Source organism: Galeopterus variegatus, unplaced genomic scaffold, assembly GCF_000696425.1.
Source record: "Galeopterus variegatus unplaced genomic scaffold, G_variegatus-3.0.2 Scaffold328, whole genome shotgun sequence".
Lineage (NCBI taxonomy): Eukaryota > Metazoa > Chordata > Mammalia > Dermoptera > Cynocephalidae > Galeopterus > Galeopterus variegatus.
In genome coordinates this window covers 657,009-678,870 of record NW_007726439.1, presented here as the reverse complement: position 1 = coordinate 678,870, position 21,862 = coordinate 657,009, and the positions used below count along the sequence as shown (strand labels likewise).

The window sequence follows — 21,862 nt, the reverse complement described above, 5'->3', positions numbered from 1 at the left end:
CTTAAAAATGAAGTTCAAGATTCTTAGCATTATCAATAAATAACAGGGGTAGGCACATATAATTGTGGGTAGCCAAAAAAAAAAAGAAGTTTGATTTTGCTATTTTTTTAATAAGTCAACAAAAGTATAGTTGGGCTAATGAAAATACTAGTTATTAACTGTAAATTTTGAAAATGAATGCTATGTTTAAGAGTTCAGGAGGCTGTCTGATCATAAATACTTCAAAGAGCATGCTATTAATTCAGGCCAATCAATAATACAGCATAACCCTCCAGTTAAGTTACTATTGAGAAGAAATTTATTCACTAGTTTTATTCCCACTAAATCCATATCCAAAAGTTTGGAAATATATTATAACAAAATAGGTTGTCTTCTTTTTATCAAAATATTATTTATTACTCAAACATTTCTAAAGCAATAACCTGTTATGACTCTTTAATTGATTTAGTAGAAAACTGAATATTTACTGACATTTCTTGGAAACTTGCAACCAGCCCACAGGAAGGAATCCAACATCATCACTATGTGTTTTTCTTAACTTGACAGGAAGTCAACATCAAGCAGATTGACTTGAATCGGGATCCCATTTGTGAAGCACAAGTGTCCGATAAACTGTGTTATTTTTTATTTGGAAAATAGTTGATTTCCAGTATCTTATCATCCTATATTTTATTTTCTGAAAACCTGGCAATCCCATGTGGACTTCTGGTAGAATGAGCAATGCAAAGAGCTGGCTTGGACTTGGCATGTCCTTGTACTTCTGGGGATTGATGGACCTTACGACCACCGTTCTCTCGGGCACCCCACCACCACAAGGCGAATTAGCAGCTTTCCTTTCAGACAAGCCACAGTCACATCAGCGAGCCAAAAGGAGCTGGGTTTGGAACCAGTTTTTCGTTTTGGAAGAGTACACTGGGACTGACCCTTTATATGTCGGCAAGGTAAGAAGGGCCAAGTAGAAAGGTAAATTGTTGGGGTATCAGATATTGAAATTGGATATGAATGGGAATTGAATATGAACGCTCACCTCACCTGTGTTTGAGGCCTGAGAACATTTCTAACTAGTAGCATGTTACTTGATACCCAGCTGAAATTGAACTTTTGCTTTGTCAGATACCAGTCAGACAGAAAAGATCTCTCTCCTTGTTCATGCCTCTGTTCTGACCAAGAAAAGCTAGGAATCGGGTTATGGAGGAAAAGCCTCAGATCCTGCAAGTGCCATTCAAGTCCCCAAAGATGCAGCACCAGCTTTCCGGGAATGACAGAATAGGGAAGGAAAAAACTGGGAAATGTAAATGAGGAAGTAGAGGCTTTTTTGCTTTGTATTTATTTATTTTTTTCTCAAAGCATTTCCACGTGTATATTCTAAGGGCCAAAGTTAATGGAAAAATAAATAAATAAAACAGTCTTCGTTTCAGAAGATTCTAGCATGTGCTTTAGCATGGTTGGAGACAATCAACAAATTTATTTATAAACGTTATACTCAGATCCCCTCGATTTATCTATCATCATTTCATTTTTAATCCTGGCTTTCTCCTGTATTTACTTTATTTGGATGTTAATCAGAGACCATTTTGTGAAAGCAAGCAAGTGAGAGAGAATGGGAGACAAGGAACTAATTAGAAAATAAATAATTCATCCGAATGATAGCTTATACACTTATTTAGCACAGAGGCTCAGATTCAAACACATGTGAGTTCAAAGCCTAGCCCAGCCAGTTACTTCCAGAGCAACTCTGGGCGGGTCACCAAGCCGCGTAGGCCTCCGCTTCCTCAGATGTTGCATGGGGAGAATACGACGACTCCTGCTACTTCTCAGCATTGTCTACACAGCTCTTTCCTCAACGCCCACTCACTTCTTAACCCAGTTATTTGACCCTGTTTCCACCACACAATACAGCTGTGTTTTCACCACTCCTCAGGACCTCCCTGCCACCCAACCCAATGGCTTCACTTTAGAGACCCTCCAATCACACCTTGGACCCCATTGACTGCTCCCGGCTTCTTGACCTACTCCCCTCCCTCCACATCATGACCACCACCATCCCGTTTTTCCCCTTTTTCCCAGCCTCCTTTGCTGGTCCTATCCTTCCACCTGACCCCAGTCATTGGTGGGCTTGGTGGCTTTGCCCTGGGCCTCTGCCTCTATGCCAACAAATGTAAAACCTTCATCTCTGGCTTTGACCAAGCTTCAGACTAATAAATCCTCCTGCATATGTGACATCTCCATGTTTATGACTCAGAGGCTTTTCAAACGTTGTGTGTCCAGTAAGGAACTTTTTTTTTTCCCTGCCAAACCCAGCCTGCCCCTATGTTAGCACTGCCATTGCCCAGTTCCTAAAACCAGAGACCTGGTGGACACTCTCCCCTTTCCCTTGCTCCCACATTCTCTCCATCTGCAGTTCTTTTAGTCCTGTGCCAGAATAAATCCCAAATCCTTCATTTGTCTAATCTCCACTTCCACCATTATCTCTCTCCTGGGCAAATATCCAGCCTCCCAACCAGTGTCCTCAGGCCGCCCGCACCTCCTTCCAACCTATTCCACACACTTGATCTTTTCAGAAAGTAAATCAGATCACATCACTCCTCTACTTACATCTCTTCAATGTCTTCCCATTGTATGAGGATACTTCAAAGAGTTTATGGAAAATTTCTGCTATCTTTCAATTCTGTTTTTTCTGGAACGTATGCTGAGCCCTCCGAGCTCCTCCCTGGGGCTTACAAGGCCATTCCTTTGGGGCCCAGCCTGCCTCCTGCGTCAGACCACACTCCACACTGCTCCCTCCCTTGCTCTCGAGCTCTAGGCACACGCCCTCATCCTCAGCAGTTCCTACAAGTTGCCCCACGGTGCCTTCGCCTTCATTGTTCCCCCATAATGAAGTGCCCTTCCCCCGGCTTCACTCATGCTTGGCTCCTCTTCGTCCTGTGGGGCTTGTTTTAAATCTGAGCCTTCCTTGACTATTCTCTAAGGTCTGTTAAACTCTCTCACCACCATTATTGCTTTCACAGATCTAATCACAACCTACAATATTTAATTTAGTTTTTATTTACATGTTTATTGTCTGAAGCCCTGACTAGAAGCCCAGTGAGAGCAAGAACATTGCTCCCATTCACCCTCAAGGCCTAACACAGCACCTATCACATAGAAGGTGCTCAAAACAATACTTAAAGAATGAGTAAATGTATTAATATTTCATGGCTCAGTAAAGATTAAATAAGCTAACACATGTCCAGAGTTTAGCCCAGTACTTGGTCCAGAATAAGGCCTTAATCAACCTTACCCCGTAATAGTAAATGGTAGTGACAGCAGTAACAGTGGTACAGGCATATTTGTATAGTGTTTCTTCCAACTACACATACACACGTACTGCTAAAATAAGTTTAAGAAAAGAATAGTTTTGTATTCAGTAATTGCTTTGTGTTCGTGTACAATTTAGGGCTCCCTTTCTCCCAAGGATAGAACCTGAGATGCTGCTCCCCGACCTTGTCTATACCTCCCCAACACTGAGTACCAAGCACAGAACCAGCCACACAAAAGTGCAAAAAGACAAGGGTAGTTAGCATTTACTGGCTACCACAGTGCTGTGTGTCATCATCTAATCTTTACAACAATGCTGTGAGGTAAGTATAATTAGCTAGACTCACAGAGGTTATGTTTATTTTCCAAAATTACACCAAAGGTAAGCAGGTGCATTAGTCCATTCCTGTTGTTTAAACAGAATGCCTGAAAGTGGGTTAAATTATAAAGAAATTAAATTTATTTTGTACAGTTTTGGAGCCCACAGTACAGGGGACACATCTGATGAGGGCCTTCTTCTACAGTAACACAGGGGGTCACTTGGTGAGAACAGGCTGAGCAAGAGAGCAAACCTGCTCACTCGCTCTCCTTTAAAAGCCATCCCAACCATGCCCATTACTCCATGAATGGATCAATCCATTCAAGAGGGCTCAGTCCTCACAATCTAATCACCTCTTAAAGACTCCACCTTTCAAATACTGTTATTGGATTTCCCACACTCTAAACACTGTTACTGTGGGTAAAAAGCTTCCAATACATGAACTTTTAGGAGACACATTTAACCCACAGTAGCAAGTAGAGCCTGGATTGAAATATCCATCACTCTGAAACTGAAGCCATGGGTTTTCCTTTACATTGTTTTGTATGTGGTCTATGGCTTTAGACATAGCCCTGAGAGCACACAGAAGAGTCAATGGTGTTAAGGTGGGGTCAGGAATCTAAGCAAGCCTGACCGCTTCCTGAACCCTCTCTCTCTGACGCTGGTGAGTACTTAACTATGTAGCACCTCTACTACTCATGATTAGTGCTCAACCTTTCCTAATTACCCCAACCCACGACACGGGACACCTATGCACCTCAACAGTCATCTGGTCCAATCAACACATTGGCAACCCTGCATCGAGTGTATTAGCTCCCCATGAATAATTATCTATTTTTTATACTGTATACTATATATTAGTTATATATTCACTTATCCACATATTTTTCCCCTTTACTTTGTTTTGAAAGAGAATCCATCCACCTTTCATTCTCTTTACCCCAGGGGCATTCAGCTTGTCACCTTGAGCTCTGGAAGATGTTTGTGTAGAGAGCCTGCCAAAGTATTTGCTTACTTCAGAAAGGAGTGAGGCAACAATTATCAGCCGTAATTGGTATGGCCTTATAAAATCCACATTGAGCTTTCCAGGGACAACTTGGTGTCCAGTTAAAGCTAGATTATATTGACATATGCAAAGGGGGGGATGCAGAGAGCTTGTGCTTGTGCATGAATCCGTGGGTCCAAGACATGTGAGGTTAACAACTACACGGAAGCTATCTAACCACAAATTGTAAGCATCTATTGCATTCCCAGAACTGTACGAGGCACTCCAAGAGATAATAAAAGGAGTAAAACTCACCCATGTCTTTAACATCCTGTATCTACTAAGGTTTTTCAGAACCTGCATGTATATCATTCATGCAGAAGAATGAAGATCTTAAAGACTAAAGAATTATTAGGATAAGTGAAACATTCAGCTGTTTTTTTCTGTGTAGGAGACGTTTGGAGGAAAAAAAAAAATGCTTTCCCCGTATGTACGTAACTGTGCTACCAATTCCATTCCAGAAGCTTCTTACCCTCCTCCAAATAGCTGGTGTTGAGTGTTTGAATTAAATATGGATAAATATAAAACACATTTTTATTACACTGTCAATGTGCTGAATGACTTGGAGAAAAGCTGTTAATGTCTTTCTTTTGCAATTTTCACAACGAAATGTGTATTCTATGGCTGGTAAACGCGCATGTTAAATGTGCATTACTGTGTTGGTTGCTAAGCTTGTCTCTCTCAGCTGTGTATTCACTTTTCTATACTCTGCTTTGTGCTGCTGGGGCTGGGATTCTGCAAGCCACAACTTCTTTTCCAACTGGCTCCACTCCCTGATAGTCTCTGCACATAGAATGTACTAGAGGAGCCCAGGAGGTAGGAAGAGGGAGAAGGGACTTGCTCCTTTTATCCTGCCAGCATTTGGTTCCAGTTTCTGGGTTTCTCCACACTCCCAGTTTCATCACATCCCCTCAGAAATACCAGCACCACTGGAAGGCACCCCATTCTCAGAGCTCTGACTCCCAGATCTGCAGGATTTGTGGGGGTGTGGAGGGTGCCTCCTGTAAGCTCCTGAAGCACCAGTCCCAGGACACAGCACTCCCTCCACAGAAGTCTCAGGCCCAGCCTCGAAGGGCCCCTCCTGCAAACATTTAGATGCCAAGAGCCCCAACCTCCACCCTCTGTTCCCCCAGACAGAAGGGCCCTGGCTGTTTCCTGGAGTTATATCTCTCTGATACTTCAGTGTTTCCTTTTTGCCATTCAGTTCTCCATATTTAATTCTCTCTGTTAAAATACTGTGTAGATTCTCTTCCCTGACTAGATCCTGAACTGGTACAATTATATTCCTCAGAAATCAGTTCTGTGTGAGCAGATCCTGGCCCCTTCATAGCTGATAACTCTTCTTGCTCATAAGAGGACCCACTAGCCTTTCTGTGGGTGTCCTCTCTCTCCCTCCTCTTCCCCCACACCCACCCAAAAGATGTTTTCTAGCTCCTTTAAAACGAAGGCAACATGGGTCCACAAAAAAGGCTACTAACACACCCATCTCTTTAGCCCTATCCCTACACCATTCTTTCAGTAACATTTTATTGAGTACATACTACATGTCACAACCCACACTAAGATGAAGGTCACAAAGTCCCTGCCTTCAAAGAACTCAGTCCAGAGAGTTCCTCAAAATCCTCTCCCAATACAGATGAAAGGAAAGATAACAGATCTGAGCTTCAGCCCAGATTCTGTTTGACATCAGCCAACCTTGTTACCCTCAGGAACTGGGGTCTCCTCTTTGGCAGCAGTGCGCTTCTGTATTTATTAAGAACTGTCCATGGGCAGAGCACTTACACTTGGCCTGTGACACTTACAAGGGTGCTTAGTTTTTAAGGTTCACAAGACAAAACTTTTAGGTAATAAACAGAACTCAAAACAGTCCTGGGTATGTACTTTATGTCAGCTCCTATTTTTCCCCCTTAGGTAATCTGCCACGCCCTAAATTAACCTATTTCATTCTAAGGCCAATGCCACACACCTTATAATTACACATGTATTTTATATATATATACACACACGTAAACACACACATATGTGGGGCTACCTCAGAAAGTTTATGGAAAGATTCATATTATCTTTAATTCTATTTTTCCACAAAAAAAGTTTTTGAAGTATCCTCATACACATGTGTTTGTGTTTGTGTATTTTTTTTTATTTAAAAAAACACCCTGAGGTCCTTGTCCTTCTCCTCCCAATTCCATTCCTCTGCCTGGAAGACAGTTCCAAATGAAATGGATTTTCATTTCTTTGTGCCCAGGTTTGAATAAAATGGCTTTCTCTTCTGTGCATTAAGAGCTGGGCACCTCTGCTTTTTTAACTGCATAAATAGAAGATTTGGATTGTAAAATAATAATGATAATAATACTGTATATGGAATGAGGAAATGTGAGACCTTTATATTCTAAATAGAATACTTTAAGTAGAAAAAATCCCCAGCTATTTTTTCGGTCAATTTTATTCTCATTTCCCTTCTCTAGATAAGACACAGCTGAGTTCCTCGAGGCAGCAAAACCACAGCCTGAGAGATTTGGCCATGAGTCAGTTTGAGATCAGCTCAAAGCCAGCCACAGCCTCCAAACCCATCCCTGTCTGAGGATGCTGTGATACATTTTAAAGTGTCTTCTTGGTGTCCCTCTTGTTTAATCTCAGAGTAGCACTGTCCCAGCCATGCTTCAGGCGCACTTCTGGAGTTTTACCATTGGACAATGAACAACAAAAAAGCCAACAGGTTGTTTTTTCCTTCTCTGCTCCGCTCCTGGAGGTTTGAAGGGAGTAGTGAAGAGATGGGTGTGTTAGTATCCTTTTCTCTATGCACGTATATCATCATCATAATCGGCCCCATTTATAGCATTCCTATTATGGGAAAGGCACTGTACTAGATGCTTTACATAGATTAATATCTAATGATCTCAACAACCCTTCAAAATAAGTATTAGTGTTGTTCTCCAGATTTATAACATGAGGAAATGAAGAGTTATAAACATTAAATAATGTGTCAAGGGCAATCAATTTATAACTGACATAGGCAGTGTTCGGGCCAGAGTCATTTGCCTTCCTGCCCTGAGTCTAACACTAATCTCAGGAACTTCATCTCTGAACTACACAAAGTATTAACAACCCAGGCAGCCATAGAGTCAGTGGTGGCCCACTAAATTTAACTAATTTTCTGTTCCCCCTTTTAAAAAGGGGCTGTTACCTATAGGATAGCACAAAATTTCAAGGTTGCCACCCATATGCATTTCTAGGCCTGAGATAAAAATAGTGCTCCCTGGACTGGCCAGTTAGATCACTTGGTTAGGGCATGGTGCAGGTAACAGCAAGGTCAAGGATTTGGACCCTTGCACTGGCCAGTGACAAAAGAAAAAAAAAATCTGATAAATACTTTTAAAAAAGCAGTGTTCCTGGACTCCTTTTGAGAGTTATTATAAAGGAGTCTGGGAGCAAATATAGTTGGATGGGGAGATAAAAGTATGTCCCTAACTCAACCACCCAGATAAAGATTTGAATAATTCAATTATGAACACAAGAACTAGTCCCACCAAAAGGAGAGATATAATAGTGTGAAGAACAATAACCAGCAGTTCAATTCCATCTGACACCTGATACATAAGCAAACATGGTCCTGCTAAATCAAACTGTAGAGCTGGGACCAGAGTTGCAAGAGTCCCTGGAGGTCCTTTGGTATTCCCACTACAGTGACTTTAGCCCATTTATGAGTTACTTAATCAGTTTTTCAGCCAAATTGAATTGTCATAAAAATTTCTGATACTCTAAAAATTAATTTATAACATTTTTTAAAATTTTAAGTTGTTTAGGCTTGTCCATTTTGTTTTTGTTATTTTTTTCTCAAATGGTAAAGCTGTGTTCCTCCTTATTAGACTGGCTTCTATGTCACATTGGGGATCTATACCTTCCAGAGCTCCTGTTTTCTATACTTCTCAGGAAGAGGAATTTTTTAAAAAATAATAGTAAGTTCAGGATACTAAACATGACGTGGAAAACTTTACTTATACATTAACTATATTTGCTCTTTAATACAATTCCTGTGTGAAGGAGGGTCACAGATTTGTACCAAACTGAAAATCAATTTATTGCCAATACCTGTTCACATCCATAATGAGCTTTTGGTGCTTCCCCCCCTCCCCCAGCTTCATTCAGATATGGACAGGGGAGATGGATCTATCAAATATATACTCTCAGGAGAAGGCGCAGGCCTCGTATTTACCATCGACGACACCACTGGAGACATCCACGCCATCCAGAGACTCGATCGAGAGGAAAGAGCCCAGTATACCTTAAGGGCCCAAGCCCTGGATAGGAGAACAGGCAGGCCAATGGAGCCAGAGTCCGAGTTCATCATCAAAATCCAAGACATCAATGACAATGAGCCCAAGTTCCTGGATGGACCTTACATTGCCACTGTGCCAGAAATGTCACCAGTGGGTAAGCTGGTGATTCACCAATTTTCACAAGTAGCAGCTGCTCTACAGAAGTTCTACATATCTCTGTCTGTGTATGTATATATATCTTTATACATGTGCAGAGAAGGAGAGAATGTGAGCAACAGCTCACAAATTATAAAACTGAACCAAAAATGACAACCAAGTCCTCCAGCAGAAAGGAAGCTACTTAGACATTGAAATCAGCTTTAGTAAATAATAATAATAACAAGCCTGGTATTGTTTTTCATTCGTTAAAAACGAGAGCGGGGGGGGGGTGGATAATGTTTGATTCAGAATGAAGTATTTTGATATTATCAAAGAGCAATGAAGAACCCAAAGGCTGTGTTGTCCTTCCTGGCTATTAAGAATTTAGAACACAAATAACTTTCGTCCCCACTAATAGGCACAAGGTAGGAGTTATGAAAGCTTCACTTAGAAAGGGGACTCTCCCAACAAAGCAAACATATCATCTGCAAATGCTTTCAGATTGAACATTCAGGACTGCATGTAGCCTTTAACAATTGGACTTGAACAGGTCTCCACCACTTCTCTTCCTCAGGTACCTCTGTTATCCAGGTGACAGCCACAGATGCTGATGACCCGACCTACGGCAACAGTGCCCGGGTAGTGTACAGCATTCTCCAGGGACAGCCATATTTTTCTGTGGACTCCAAAACAGGTATCTGATGCAAGAGTCGAGTCAAAGGTGTTTGTTTTATTCCTTAATAATTTATAATTGCTGCTTAGGCTAGATCCAACTCTCCTTTTCAAGGACTCTCCAGGGAGTGTATTAACCAGGGAAGATTTTTATAAGCTTTAGGATTAAGAGGACAAACTAGCACTGCCCTGATGGATAAGAGCAGCACTGTTCATAGTGTGTAGCGCCTGATTAGAGAGGCCAAAGGCCTGACTGCACAAAACTACCTCCTCACTAGGCTTCAAAAAATTCTATGCTTATATTTCTTTCCAGTGACTAAGGTCTTTTATAACTCCAAGAAGACCTAAGAGGATTGACACATCCACCTGGGCTCACTACAGAACTGGAATCATTGATTTTGAAAGTAGAAAGAGCCTTTGGGGAATCAGCCAGTCCATTGCCATTTACTTAACAGATAAAGAAACTAGGAATTGAGAGCTAACAAAGTCCATCTAGTTGTAGATCCATCCCTTGTCGTGAGATCTGATGTCCTTTCCACTGACAGTCTGTACTAAGCAGAGAGCAAGGCCAGAGTGAGTGGTTTCTGGAGCAGACAGGTTTTGATGACGGAGGAAAGAGCACATGAGATGGGGCCCCCAAAATGGTTGGGAAGTTCTAACAGGAAGGACAGCAGAGAGAACTGAACGGGTAAGGAGCAATGTAGCAGAAAAGGATAACCCAACAGAAGTTTGGTTAATTGTTTCAGTTTTACCTGAGAATTTTGATTACAGAATTTTTCTGTTTTAACATATAAAGGATTCTCTTTAATACTTTTTTTTTTTTGGCGGCTGGCTGGTATGGGGATCCAAACCCTCGACCTTGGATATAACACCATGCTCTAACCGAGCTAAACAGCTAGCCCTCTTTAGTATTTTTGAGTTAAGCAGAGTAATTATTATTATTATTATTTTGCACATGTGCCAGGCTGTCTTTTAAAATACTTTCACAAACATTACCATACTTGAGCCGCCCAATAATCTTGTGAACTATCTACATATATAGGAAATATTATTACTCCCATTTTATATAAAGGACAATAGAGGACCTAAGAGTAATTAACAAGGAACTTAAGTAAAGAAACTTACAGCCACAGAGGTAAAGTCAATGGTGTATACTCAGCACCTCTTTATTTGAAAGAGAAAAAAAGCATTTTCTATTATTAGCAACTCAATAGAATATTGTTTTCCCAGAAGTCCTAAGGGGAATCAGGTATTTAGAAAATTGTATCATGAAAGTATAAAGTGAAGGAGCGTAAATTAGTAGGAAAGAAGAAAAAAGATTGCAGTTAAGAACTTCTATAAAACAGTAACTTTAATGGGGCCGGCCCAGTGGCGCACTGCTACAGTGCGCCGCTTGGGAAGTGCGGTGGCGCTCCCGCCGAGGGTTCGGATCCCACATACAGACCGGCCGCTCACTGGCTGAGCGAGGAGCGGGGCCAATGCCGAGGGTTGCGATCCCGTAGCCGGTCCCGGTCCGGTACGGGCACAACACTGAGGGTTGCGGTCCGTTGCCGGTCACGAAAAAAGACAGAAAGACAAAAAAAAAAACAGTAACTTTAACAATTCTACTAATGGGGGGAGGGAGAATAAAGGGGCTCCCACAGGGAGGAATAATACAGGCAGGAAGAGGGCAATGTGTCCTTTGTATCCTAAGAAGAGTCACATTATTTTGACATCTCCCAGGGGGCATCTATAGTGTTAAGGTCAAAAATACATGAAAAGATAGTTATTGCTGTGCCCATGGTCATTTTTTTAAAAAATGCTGCATACTTCACTTTAGAATGTTACTACTATAATGCAATATATACATTATAGGAGTAAGTGGGGGACAGGTGGTTGTTCCAATCCATTCCCTTTTTATGCAAAAGGTCTGTTTAGCCAAGGGCCATGTTATCAACCTGCAGTAAATAAGCCTTTAATCTTGGCCTAGAATGTATAGAAGTCAACTTTTCTAAGTTCAAGTGTTAAAAGGGAGATAAAAGATTACTGCACGTCCCTGGCAGGATCAAAACAACACATTTCATGCCCGACCCCATGGCTCACTCGGGAGAGTGCGGCGATGGGAGTGCAGTGGCGCTCCGCCGCGGGTTAAAATCCTATATGGGGATGGCCAGTGCGCTCACTGGCTGAGCGTGGTGCAGACCACACCAAGCCAAGGGTTGCGATCCCCTTACCAGTCACAAAAAAAAAAAAAAGAGAGAGAGAGAGAAAACACATTTCAGTGGATTTTGGTTTAGACCCTCTTATTTTTTTTTTAATTTTCGAAAATTTAATTTTTTTTTTTAAAGATGACCGGTAAGGGGATCTTAACCCTTGACTAGGTGTTGTCAGCACCATGCTCTCCCAAGTAAGCCACAGGCCGGCCCTGAAAATTTACTTTTAAGATGGGCCGGTTTTTATTTTTAATTTTATTTTGTCGATATACATTGTGGTTGATTATTGTTGCCCCTTACCAAAACCTCCCTCCCTCTTCCCTCTCCTCCCTCCCACCCAACAATGTCCTTTCTGTTTGCTTGTCCTATCAACTTCAAGTAATTGTAGTTGTTATATCTTCTTCCCCCGCCCCCCCCAGTTTTTGTGTGTGTGTGTGTGTGAATTTATTTATTAATTTTTAGCTCCCACCAATAAGTGAGAACATGTGGTATTTCTCTTTCTGCGCCTGACTCGTTTCACTTAATATAATTCTCTCAAGGTCCATCCATGTTGTTGCAAATGGCAGTATTAGACCCTCTTATTAAATGAAACCATATCATCACACTGTGATGCTGCTACTTAATGTCTGGAAGAGTTCATCTCTTACACATGGTAAAAACAACTCACAGAACATCTTTCATGTCCTAGCTCACGAAATTCAGTGAAACACAGAGGTAAGCAGGACATAAAACAGAATGAATATAAGACAGGAAAACCAAATCAGAATTCCAATCCTGCTTGGGAAAAAGCAGAATAGGAGTGAGTTACCTAAAAAAGAATCATTTACACTACAAAGGGTCTGGGGGCTGAAGAGAGAAAGAGCTGAAGGAGAATTATCTAAAAATCACAGATTTGTAGACATTTGAGGCTTGGTTTTCTGGACCCAAAGGCCCAGGGTTTTTTGGTAGGCAGAGCCGTTTGAAATCGCTTTGGACTGCACTTGCCCAAGTCGGTCAGAGAACCACTGCTGCCACCTCCTGGTCTCTTTCAGTAATGTTGCCAAAGGAAATCAGCCCCCTGAGCAATTCCTGCCGGAATAGTATTTATTCACCATTTGTTTCAGCACAGCACTTTATTGAAGCTGGGATTTTTACCTCAAGTTTAATAAAACATAGGTGACTTGCACCTTGGCTCCAGGCATTTAAAGTGCACAATGGAGAAAGCTAGAAACCAATCTTTTAAACACCAGACTTGTGGTTTTGTTTTTAAAGACAAAGTCACTTCTATCCTGCAGGTGTAATTAGGACAGCACTCATGAACATGGACAGAGAAGCCAAAGAATACTACGAAGTGATTATCCAAGCCAAGGACATGGGAGGGCAGCTTGGAGGACTAGCTGGGACCACGACTGTCAACATCACCCTCTCGGATGTCAATGATAACCCACCCCGCTTTCCCCAGAGTGAGTAGCGAATCAACGAGAGCACAGATCTCATGCCAGAGGGTCGCACCTGTTAAACAGGTGCAGGAGAAAGGCCAGTCTGTTTCCTCATTAAGTTCAATTGTTCCCAAGTTCCTTTCCTTCATTCATCATGCAATTCTCTCATAACCACTTCCCTTCTAAGCCGCAGTTTCCCACAGCACTAAACCAGTGTTTCTAAAACTTTTTTATTATCTCCCCCTATGGAGCCTTTTGAGACTTTTTTCCTGATCACCACATCCACTCACACACATTTGCTGGGTAGGGTTGAACTTTGGTGGGCCACAAACCATTGTAATAGCTAAGATTTTTTCACCCTGCCCCCTGCCCTCAAACCCCTATTGCCCCCTAGTGAGCGATATTATCCAATTGAAAATACATGCACTTAAATTAAGCCAAAACTGTAGATGAACACACCCACCCATCTGACCATCTTAAGCAATCAAGCACCACGCACTGTAAGGGCATTGAGCATAAGTGCTGCAAGATACTTAAAACTCAATCACTGGGGCCGGCCCAGTGGCGCACTGCTACAGTGCGCAGCTTGGGAGTGTGGTGGCACTCCCGCCGAGGGTTTGGATCCCACATACAGACCGGTTCCCGCTCACTGGCTGAGCGAGGTGCGGGCGCAGCACCGAGGGTTGCGATCCTGTTGCTGGTCCCGGCCCGGTACGGGCGCGACACTGAGGGTTGCGATCCGTTGCCGGACATGAAAAAAGACAAAAAAGGGAAAAAAAAAAAAAAACTCAATCACTGCCCCTGCGAAGCTTAAAATCCATTTGGGCAGTACCCACTCTATACACAGGAAAAGTTAACCAATAAGCAGCATTTGGTGGACCACTTGGATAGCACAAAACGATGCCTTCACAATAAACTAAGGTGAATGAAGTCTTCATAGAAGGATGAGACATCAGCAGCAGAATGGAGAATATAAAGGATTTATAGAGGCAGAAAAGAAAACACTCCAGAAGGGGAAAGCCATTCGTTCATGCAAAAAAATATTTATTGTAATCACCATTCTAGGTATGGGACACAGAATAATGTACAAAACAAACAAAATCTCTGCTCTCTTACAGCTCATTTGAGTTGAAACCTGCATGTAAGAAATGTGTGTATCTGAAAATAAAGTTGCTAAAGTCATTTTATATTCAAAGACCCCTAAAATAGAGACCTGCTCTTTCAAATGTGTTTCATTTCTAATGGAAGACCTGAAAAGCTTTTGAGCAAGAGAGAGACACAGAGAAAGGCTAATTTGGTAACCAGGTAAAGAGTGGGTTGGCAAGGGTAGAGACCAGAAGGAGGGGACTCTGTTAGGAGGCTTTTAGAGTGGTCCAGAATTGAAATGATACGGACTTAAGGAAATGGCAGGAGGAGTGGAGTGGGACAAATAAGAAAATGTTGGCTCCTGCCTCTTGATTTCTTGGCTAAGGAAGGAAGCTGAGGCCGAGGGTGGAGTCAAGGATGACAATGTTTTAAGTCTGGATGACAAGGAGCATTGTACTGGTAGAAATAGAGGAAGCATAATGGAACCAGTGGCAGACAAGAAGGGAGACAAATTCAGATTTGAATATGAAGTGACAACAGGACAATCAGGTTGAATGTCCTTAAGGAAGGTGGAAATATAGAGCTATGACTGTGAAATGAAGCCCAGGAATAGAGACGTGAGTTTGAGAAGCAGAAGCCTGAAGGGAGTAGTTGGAGGAGTGAGAGCAGCAGACACAATTCCATGTGAAAGATTTAACCAGAGAAATGGGGTTTTAAAAAAACTAAACTAGAAATAGAGTCAAACCAGATTATCAGCTGAACAGCTGCGTTTCGAATCAGCCAGACCAAGCGGGCCCTCCATTTCATCTGTGTAAATACAGCGAGAGCTCAAATATTTACATGCAACTGGTACACACAAAGTCCCCACAAGCATTCATGAAACAAAAGGCGGGATACTAGATAAGCATTTCACAAGTGGTACAAGTAAAGAGGTTACTGAGTTGAGTGCTCCTACAGTGCAGAACACTACAACATCGTGGAAGTTTGTGAAATGCCGTATGGATTAACTGTTGCTTTGCTGATCCTGGGGGTTCCATCGTTGTTACTTCATGAATGGCTCACAGTGTGCACGCTGTAAACTAGATTCTTGAACATCCTTAAACTTTTAGGCTTTCTTCAACTTGGCACTAGAAAGTTATCTCTGATGTTGGCAGAAGGGGCAAAATAACCAAGTTATTACAGGGTTTATAAGTATATGCATTTGGACATGTTGTAGGAAAGTCATGTCACCCCAAACACGGCAGCTTCACAATAGCATAACCGTGGTTTTAGTCTTTCCCCCAGACCAACATCTTACCATTCTAAAGCATGCATTTTGAGCTGTGATTTTTCCAAAATATAGTAATAAGGGAGAATCTAGGACAGAGTGAAACTATGGATTATGTTTCATGGAAGACAAAATGGAAAATGTATAAAAGTAATTTAAATCTCTGTGTCTCTAAGCATTCTTCACACATTATCACTTCTTCCTCTAAAATGGTCATTATTTTGAACTTTTTAAAGAATTTGCTTTATCTCATCATTAAATATTCCCCCATCATTTGCTAAAATTAAGTTTAGATGATCTCACTATTCCATAAACTTATCATGGATAAACTCTTCTGGCTTATTAATCTTCTGACTCCTCATTGAAGGAATTCCATTTTCTTTCTTTTTCTCAAATATTACCATAACTGATTATAGGATGTTGACAAAATGACACATCTACTATTTTACATTGAACAAGCTCAGTCACCTTTTTTTTTTTTTTTCCTTTTTGTCTTTTTTCGTGTCCGGCAACGGGATCGCAACCCTCAGTGTTGCGCCCGCACCTCGCTCAGCCAGTGAGCGGAACCGGTCTGTATGTGGGATCCGAACCCTTGGCAGGAGCGCCACCGCGCTCCCAAGCGGCGCACTGTAGCAGTACGCCACCGGGCCGGCCCAAGCTCAGTCACCTTTAATTGAACAACATATAATAGAATATCAAGATCTCAAGCTATTTACTATAAATAAATGCATCAGATGTAGAAATCGTATGTGTATGTTTAAACACTTAACACAGCTTTCCTGGTGTGAAGAAAATTAGACAGATGCTTTTTTGTTTTTCTCAAAAGTTCTGCAATAGTAAAGTATAATCCATCTACAACTTTAGAAGTGAATGGAGAGAGATCATGAAATCCAAATGCATGCCAGCTTAGTACAGACATTGGAGATTTACCTGCTCATATTTGTAAAGGACAGTCATTATTTCTTCTCCTGCACAAGGTAGGGTGCTGTGAACTGGCTGAGTGCCATCAGCCTCCCCGAATCTTTGTGAAACTCAAGCCCTCATACCCCATAGCTTACAATACATATTAGAATAAAAGAAATCAAGTACTTATTGAAAATGTGATTGTGTGATTTTTCTCTGTTAGTCATTTACATTATGATTGACAAAATAACAAAGAATGAAAAAATTGAGCCCCAGAGAAGGTAAGTTAGCAAAGATAAAATTTCATGGAGATGAAAACGAACTAAATTTGTGAATTCAGGATATCAAGTCAAAGAGGAGAAGGTTACCAACTCTGAGCTTATTCTATTCTGGAACAAGAAAACAAGCAGCATCATGGTCTGTCCATGAACAGGCAGCCAAGGGGCAGTCTCGGGTGCAAGGACACATTGATGGACAATACATGGAGCTAGTGGAGCTCACTCTCAGTGCTGTTGCTCCTTCATAGATCACTGGTCTCTGTTAGCTCTGGGCAGGTGGTTGTAGATAAGAGGCACTCAGCACGCTGGCCAGGCCATGAAGAGAAAGGTGGGCATTTGAAATGTAAACAAAATAAACATGTGTTTTGTGACCACCAGAAGGAATTGCCATTTGGGGAAATATTTCAGTTCATCACGAAGTACTAAAAAATTGGAAAGCAAGGTACTGCCGGACTAGCTGGTTAGCTCAGTTGGTTAGAGTGTAGTGTTATAATACCAAGGCAGTCAAGGGTTCGGATCCCCTTACTGGCCAGCCAAAAAAAAAAAAAAAAAAGAAAAAAAAGAAAGAAAGCAAGGTACTTCCTACACTCTGAAGGTAGATTCACCGAGATGAAAAATAGCTTTTATTCTGTCTCACTCTTAGGATTATGGTCAAGCTATTTTGACTCCTCCTTATCAAACATCCAGTACAGATTATGATCTGTATGACTATTTGGTCAACCTCTCTGGACCCCAATTTTTCATCTGTAGAACTCACATTTTAATTTTTGAACCAAGAAAAAGATGTTTTGCACAGCATGCCTGATATACTATGATAATGACGAGGCTTTTTTTTTAATAGTGACAGATTATCAAGAATGCATATTCTTGCTTTTCTTTATAGAACATTATCAGATGAGTGTGTTGGAATCAGCTCCAATTAGCTCCACCGTAGGGAGAGTGTTTGCCAAGGACTTGGATGAAGGAATCAATGCAGAGATGAAATACACTATTGTGGATGGAGATGGTGCAGATGCCTTTGACATTAACACAGATCCTAACTTCCAAGTCGGCATTATCACTGTGAAGAAGGTAATCTAACTCCTTTTTCCAAATCGTTTTCATGGATGCTTTGAATATATATAAAATGCTAGTAAGAGCTGTTGTACTATTGATATGTATTGCTTCAAGTCCTTTGATAAAAGCTCTTTCCTATTATTTAAAAAAAAAACTGATACTCCTTGTGCTTATATTCAGAATACTAGCTGCGCCATCATTTTACAGAAAAGGTGTCAGGTCATAATAAAAATATAAATATGTCATTTCTCCAACTTAGCCACTTAAAAAACTTATAGTCTAATTCTCTGATATCAATGACTTGATCAATATTTGCACTTGAATACTTGAATAACACACATTCTTTACCATAATGTATCACAAATAGCAATAAAGCAAGACATAATATTATGTGTAAATCAATAAGTAACATGCAGGGATTTTTTAATTGCTTCTTGAAGACCCATAAATGCTACTTAAACTTGAAAAAACTTCATCAAACATAGCAGTTGAGGTATTGTTATCCCTTGAAATTCCTTTGTTTCATGATAAGGTACCAGGTTTTCTGAATGTAAGCGATCGATCCTTTCTGTAACATAAAGCACATACGGATATATACTCAGCTGGGAGATTAATTTTTTTTTAAACTGAAGCTTTAACGCTCTTGTAAATATAGACCTGATGAAATACATTAACTAAAAAGCGCATTAATGTAATCTTCCTTCTCTATTTTAAATGCATTTAAAAATTCAAGATATCCTAAATTATTTATTCAACAAATATTTATTGAGTGCCTACTGGTGCCAGATATTGTTCTAGGCATTTAATGTAGAGAATAAAGAAAACAACCAAAAATCTCCACCCTCATGGAGCTTACATCCTAGTAAGAAAATAATCAAAATAGCAAGTCAATAAAGTAGTATTAAGACACTGATAATGGCTATGTGGCTGGGGCAAAACAGAACAAAATAAGTGAGATCACAAGAACCAAGATGGCTTCAACTTTAAATTGGATAGTTGGGAATGACCTCACAGAGAAGCGACATTTATGCAAAGATTTACAGTGAGCAGAGTCACCTCATAGAGTTGGGCAAGTTAACAGTGCACAACCCTGGGCAGTGCTCTATAAATGACTTCTGGTGAGAAGTATACATGGAGAGGAGAGCATGGGCATGTAGCTATTGAGGAAAGTGTTCCAGGCAAAAGGACAGCCAATGTAAAGGCTCTGAGGTAGAACCATGCCTAGTGTGTTTGAAGAACAGCAAGGTGGTTTATAAGTCTGAGTAGAGGGGGAAACTCTTAGGAGATGAGGTCAGAAAAGTAACAAACAGACCTTATAGCCTAATTGTATGGACTTTGGCTTTTACTCTGAGTAAAGAGGGAAATGACCGGAGGATTTTAACAGATGTGTGACATGACTGGGCTTTTATTATAAAATAATTACTCTATAGGCTGTGTTGAGAAAAAACCATAAAGAGGCAAGAATGGAAACAGGAAGACCAGTTGAGAGGCTACTGCAATAATCTGAGTAAGAGATAATAGTGGCTTGGCCTAGGATAGTAGGAATGGAGGTGGTGAGAAGTGCCAGAATCTGTATGTATTTTGAAAGTACTGCCCACAGGATTTCCTACAAGATTGAATGAGGATATGAAAGAGAAGAGTCCACTGACCAACAAAAAGAATGTAATTGCCATTAATTGAGACAAGGAAGTCTGCAAGTGGAGCAGGTGGCAATGGGTGTCAAGTACTGGGATTCAGTTCTGGACATATAGCATTTGCAGTGTCTACTAAACACCCAAGTAGAGATGTGCAGTGGCTTTGGTTACAGGAGTCAGGAGTGTGGAAAAGAGTTCTGGGCTGGAAATATAAATTTAGGAGTCATAAGTATATAGATGGTACTTATGGCAAATAAAATAGAATGAGATTTCAAGGGTCTGAGCAGAGACATAAAGAGGACATTCAAATGAGCCCTGAGGTACCCCAACATGCAGAGATCAGGAGAAAAGTAAGAACAAGCAAGGAGACTGAGAGGCCGGGGAGGCAGGACGAAAGTCAAGGGAGCATGGCATCCTGAAGGCATGAAGAAAGTGTTTCCAGGAGAAGGGAGCGATCACCTGTGCCAAACGCCACTGGAAGGCAAATACAAACACTGAAAATTAACCATAGACTTTTGGAATATAGAGGATGTTGATGACTTTGACAGAAGCAAAAAGTTCATAACTTAAAATGTGGCATAAGTTAATGTGTGTTTGTAATCACTTTATTCTATGTTGTTTCACAGAATTGAATTAACACTGCTTTAGAATAAAAGAAGGAATGAGTTCATATGCTTGTTCTGTATTTATTTAAGGTACAATCAAATACAACACAGGAACAGATATGTCCAGAATTCCACCAACCAGAAATCTTTATAATCAGCACACAGTGACCTCAAAACAGTGCAAAATGCTGAAGTTAACTTCTGACTAGTCAATTAAATGTAGATGTAATTTAAGTATTATAATTTCTTATTTTATTCTCATTCTTTGAAAATTAACAACATACACTAGCATTATAAAAGGTGACTACAAATAATAACACCAATTTAGCATAAAACATAGGATTAAGAACATTCTCTCCTATATGGCAGGCCTCAAGTAAACAATAATACATTGTTAACCATGACTAGTAAGTACAAATTAGGTAAATGCTCAAGTTTTGAATAATTATTGCTCCTTTAATGCAAAAATTCAGCAATCACAAAAAGAGCTTTGGAGAGTCTCGATATTTTTAAATTTTATATCTTAAAATTATATATAAGATAATTCAAATGAATAAAATAATACTGCATTTATTTATGTCAAATTATCACCATATAGTGTAGACCTTATTACAGCCATTCATTTTTTAAAATCCATTAACTATTACAATTCTGTATCAGAAAGAGACTTCAAAATGTCTTTTTCTCCAGCTCCATTACCTGGACAAAGATTAAACCTCATAAGACAGAATACAGTCTTTCACTGTCATTACTAACACCATATCCATGTTTAATCAAAACATGTATCAATTCTGCCAAGGTCATTTTGATTTCTCTTCTGAACTTATGAGCTGCCAGAAAATGAAATGAAGAAAAAGGTCAATAAGTTGGGTAGATGGACAAATCACATATAATAAATACTTTAGAAGCTATTGACTGTTCAATCTATACCTTTGAAACAACATTCACTGAGACGTCTGACCCACACCCATCTTCCCACTTTGTCATTAATAACGTCACATAAATCAAAAGCAGAGCTTTTGTTTCAATTTTATTTCCCTTAGGTCTATTATTTATCTAAAAAGCACATACTTCAAAAAGAGAAATTAAGTTAAATGATAGAATTGGGTTTTCATAAAACCACACTGATTACTACCTAGTACCTTGGGTCTTTTTACCTTTTAAGTAATCAATCAATTGATTTTCAGTCTCTTTACTTAAATGTTTAAAATATAACTTGAAATATATAATTTTCAGAATATTCTTTATTCTGTATGAGCACGATGTTGTGTCATTTTCTTGTCTTCAGCATGTCTTTCATCTTCCAACATATAATAAGTAATTGTTTAGTCCATTCTCTTCTTCGGCAGATCACAGTGAACAAAAATTCTGTATTTCATCAAATCCAAGATGCCATGAATTGTAAATCTCATTATTGTTTTATGTTCCACTTAAAAAAATTCTTGTCAATTTAAATGATACAATGCTCTCTTATTTCTCAGTTTATAGTTTTTTAGAGACTTCTTGTAGACACAGGCATATCTGCTTCACTAATATCATATTTACTCCTTGCTGTTGTTTCCATGCCATTCTGACTACCCAACAACTTTTGTTTCAATGCTGAGTCAACAATACAATCTTTCTGAAGACACTTTAGAAGGCAATAAAGTTCAACACATCCATACCAACTGTGTAG

General features: G+C 40.2%; 1 protein-coding gene across 1 annotated transcript in view; it reads left to right on the top strand.

Annotated features, from left to right (window-relative positions):
• Positions 1 to 578: 578 nt before the first annotated feature.
• CDH20 (cadherin 20, type 2) overlaps positions 579 to 21,862 on the top strand; it is a 65,722-nt gene continuing 44,438 nt past the window's right edge. The window contains exons 1-5 of the mRNA XM_008567541.1: positions 579 to 941; positions 8,798 to 9,092; positions 9,651 to 9,770; positions 13,215 to 13,382; positions 17,776 to 17,963. Of these exons, the coding sequence (XP_008565763.1) occupies positions 696 to 941; positions 8,798 to 9,092; positions 9,651 to 9,770; positions 13,215 to 13,382; positions 17,776 to 17,963 (1,017 nt within the window). The 5' untranslated portion in view covers positions 579 to 695. The remainder of the gene's footprint in view (positions 942 to 8,797; positions 9,093 to 9,650; positions 9,771 to 13,214; positions 13,383 to 17,775; positions 17,964 to 21,862) is intronic.